This window comes from Cyprinodon variegatus, unplaced genomic scaffold (genome assembly GCF_000732505.1).
Source record: "Cyprinodon variegatus isolate N-32 unplaced genomic scaffold, C_variegatus-1.0 Scaffold907, whole genome shotgun sequence".
NCBI classification, from domain to species: domain Eukaryota; kingdom Metazoa; phylum Chordata; class Actinopteri; order Cyprinodontiformes; family Cyprinodontidae; genus Cyprinodon; species Cyprinodon variegatus.
Window position 1 is genome coordinate 190598 of NW_015151360.1, and position 2279 is coordinate 192876.

A 2279-nucleotide genomic window follows, 5' to 3' on the forward strand; every position below is an offset into this window, starting at 1 on the left:
GCACCGCACATTTTGAGGGGAAAAAAAAGACGTTTAAGTGCGCCTTATAGTCGTGAAAATACAGTAATATTGTGCACAGCATACAACCTCAAAATATTATTCTTATTGTTTTTTTTTTTATTTCTTGTATTTTTTTAGTAATGAAAATATTTCTGTTGAATATTAGAGTCTTTGTTTTTATTCTTGTGGTATCGAAAAGGGTATCGAGTATCGAATATTTTACTTTGTATCGGTATCGAATTGAAAAGTTTAGTATAGTGACAACACTAGACTAAAATAACTATTTTATAACCCAAATGTATTATGTTGTGATGTATGACAACATAATGTATGACCAATAATCATAATCAAAAAGTTTCAATATGACTACAATCCATCCTTTGCCTTCCTTTACAAGGTGAGGCGATTTTAATGCGGTATGCTTAACCCCTGTATACACGTGTCAGTGAACTTCCCACTGCCACTAAAAGAAGATTTTACCCGGGTTTAAATGGGTTCTTCAGCCAGTATGAAGGGGTATATGCCTTGGTACCTTAGTGTCTAACAATGTGTCCCTAAAAGTGTCATATCTGTGATTGCTTGTTTAAGTTTTGCCAGCGGTTCTACATTCACTGCACACAGGCTGTCCAAGTTTTCAGTGTGACCTCCTTGATTCTGTCTTTACCGGAACCCGGCTCGTCTGGGGCGACTTGAGAAGCTGAGCACTCTGATTCTGGACTCCAACAACTACACATCTCACATCAAGTTTCCCTACATGCCGAGCATCACCGCCCTGTGCATCAACAAGAACAAGATCAACAACCTGCCGGTGTTTGTGGAGGAGATCAGGCGAAAGTTCCCCAACATCAAGTCAGCTTTTGTTCTTTTTCTGCAGGCAGCTGACGGTAAAGCGTTCCTTTGTTCTCTGATGCAAATCTCTGATCCTTTTGAACTGTAGGATCCTCAGTATGATGAACAATGAGGCTGCCCCGAGTTACTTCAACGGTGGAAGCCTGTCCCAGTACATTGACTACAGGTGAGCTTTTCATATGATTTCTATTCCACAATGCAGGGCTTTATAGAATAAGACATTACTTTGACAAGTTGGCATGCAAGGAGCTAGAAAACCAGTGTTTAGATATACTGAGTAAAAAGACACATACCGTAAATCCTCTAATATAGGCCTTTATTTCACTCAGGTACATCTTGGTCCAGGGCATTATTGGAAGGAGGCCAGAATTAGAGGCAGGCCTCTATTTCTATTTGATCAAAACAGACAACCAGTGGAATGAATAAAAACAGGATTTTCTGTCTCTCTAGGTTCATTTATTGAAAAAGTACAATTACCATACTGGTAAACAGAACATTATTCAGACATCTTCCAGCAGCTGCAATTTTTCTGCAAGGCAATACCAAAAAAAAGACACAGAATGGAATCTTGGCCAAACTAAATTGCAAAACAAATTCAATTAACGGAAATTGTTCTGCCATCACAGCGAAATTCTATTTGAGGCAGGCTACCAGAATCATATATTTCAAGGGAAATTCAGAACAACGAAGGCCAACGACGTCATTGTAACGCTACCTGGTTACCACCAGACCTACCGGTGATCACATTTGTCTTCCAGATCAGAACAATTGTGTAAGGCCACTAAGATCTCTGTGTACAGATGGGACTTCCCATGATAATGGCTTGGATTCGTTAGCAAACATTACCCCCCTGCGGTACTTGTATGTTACTATCACAAGTTGCTGAGGACTGCTCAGGAACATCGTTGGTTCTAATTCTAGCCCTGGCCTCTATACGAGCCTGGCCATTATTTACCTCCACCGACAGCGAGACCGGCCATTATTAGAGAGCCGGCCGCTAATGGAATACATGCCAATATTAGAGGATTTACGGTAAATCCAGCAAAACTCTGTTTTACACCGTTGGGATTACAATAACTCATTATGCTTACTAAATACCACAATAATAAGAGAAACAAGTGCTTTAGAGTAAATTGGGTTTACCACCAAAAGCATCTGACAACAATGTTCAGGAATTTTGTCCAGTTTGTTCTAACAGTACCTGTGAAACTGGGCCAGGTTGGCGTTTCAGCTGTGTGAAGGAATGAGAGCATATTTTTGGGTTTGTCAGTTCCATCGGCTCTAAATCAGGGGTGTCAAACTGGTTCCAGAATGGGCCGTGTGGCTGCAGGTTTTCTTTCCAACCAAGCAATAGCACACCAGACTCCAGTCATCTCATCAAGTTAGTCCAATCTGAACATGATGACTTGGTTGGAAAGAAAACCTGCAGC

At 40.7% G+C, this 2279-nt stretch overlaps 1 protein-coding gene across 1 annotated transcript in view; it reads left to right on the forward strand.

The window, feature by feature from the left end:
* The window catches only part of LOC107099780 (leucine-rich repeat-containing protein 72-like), a 25731-nt gene that overhangs the window by 16495 nt on the left and 6957 nt on the right, over positions 1–2279 (forward strand). The window contains exons 3-4 of the mRNA XM_015398041.1: positions 667–849; positions 938–1015. Coding sequence (XP_015253527.1) covers positions 667–849; positions 938–1015 — 261 coding nt within the window. The remainder of the gene's footprint in view (positions 1–666; positions 850–937; positions 1016–2279) is intronic.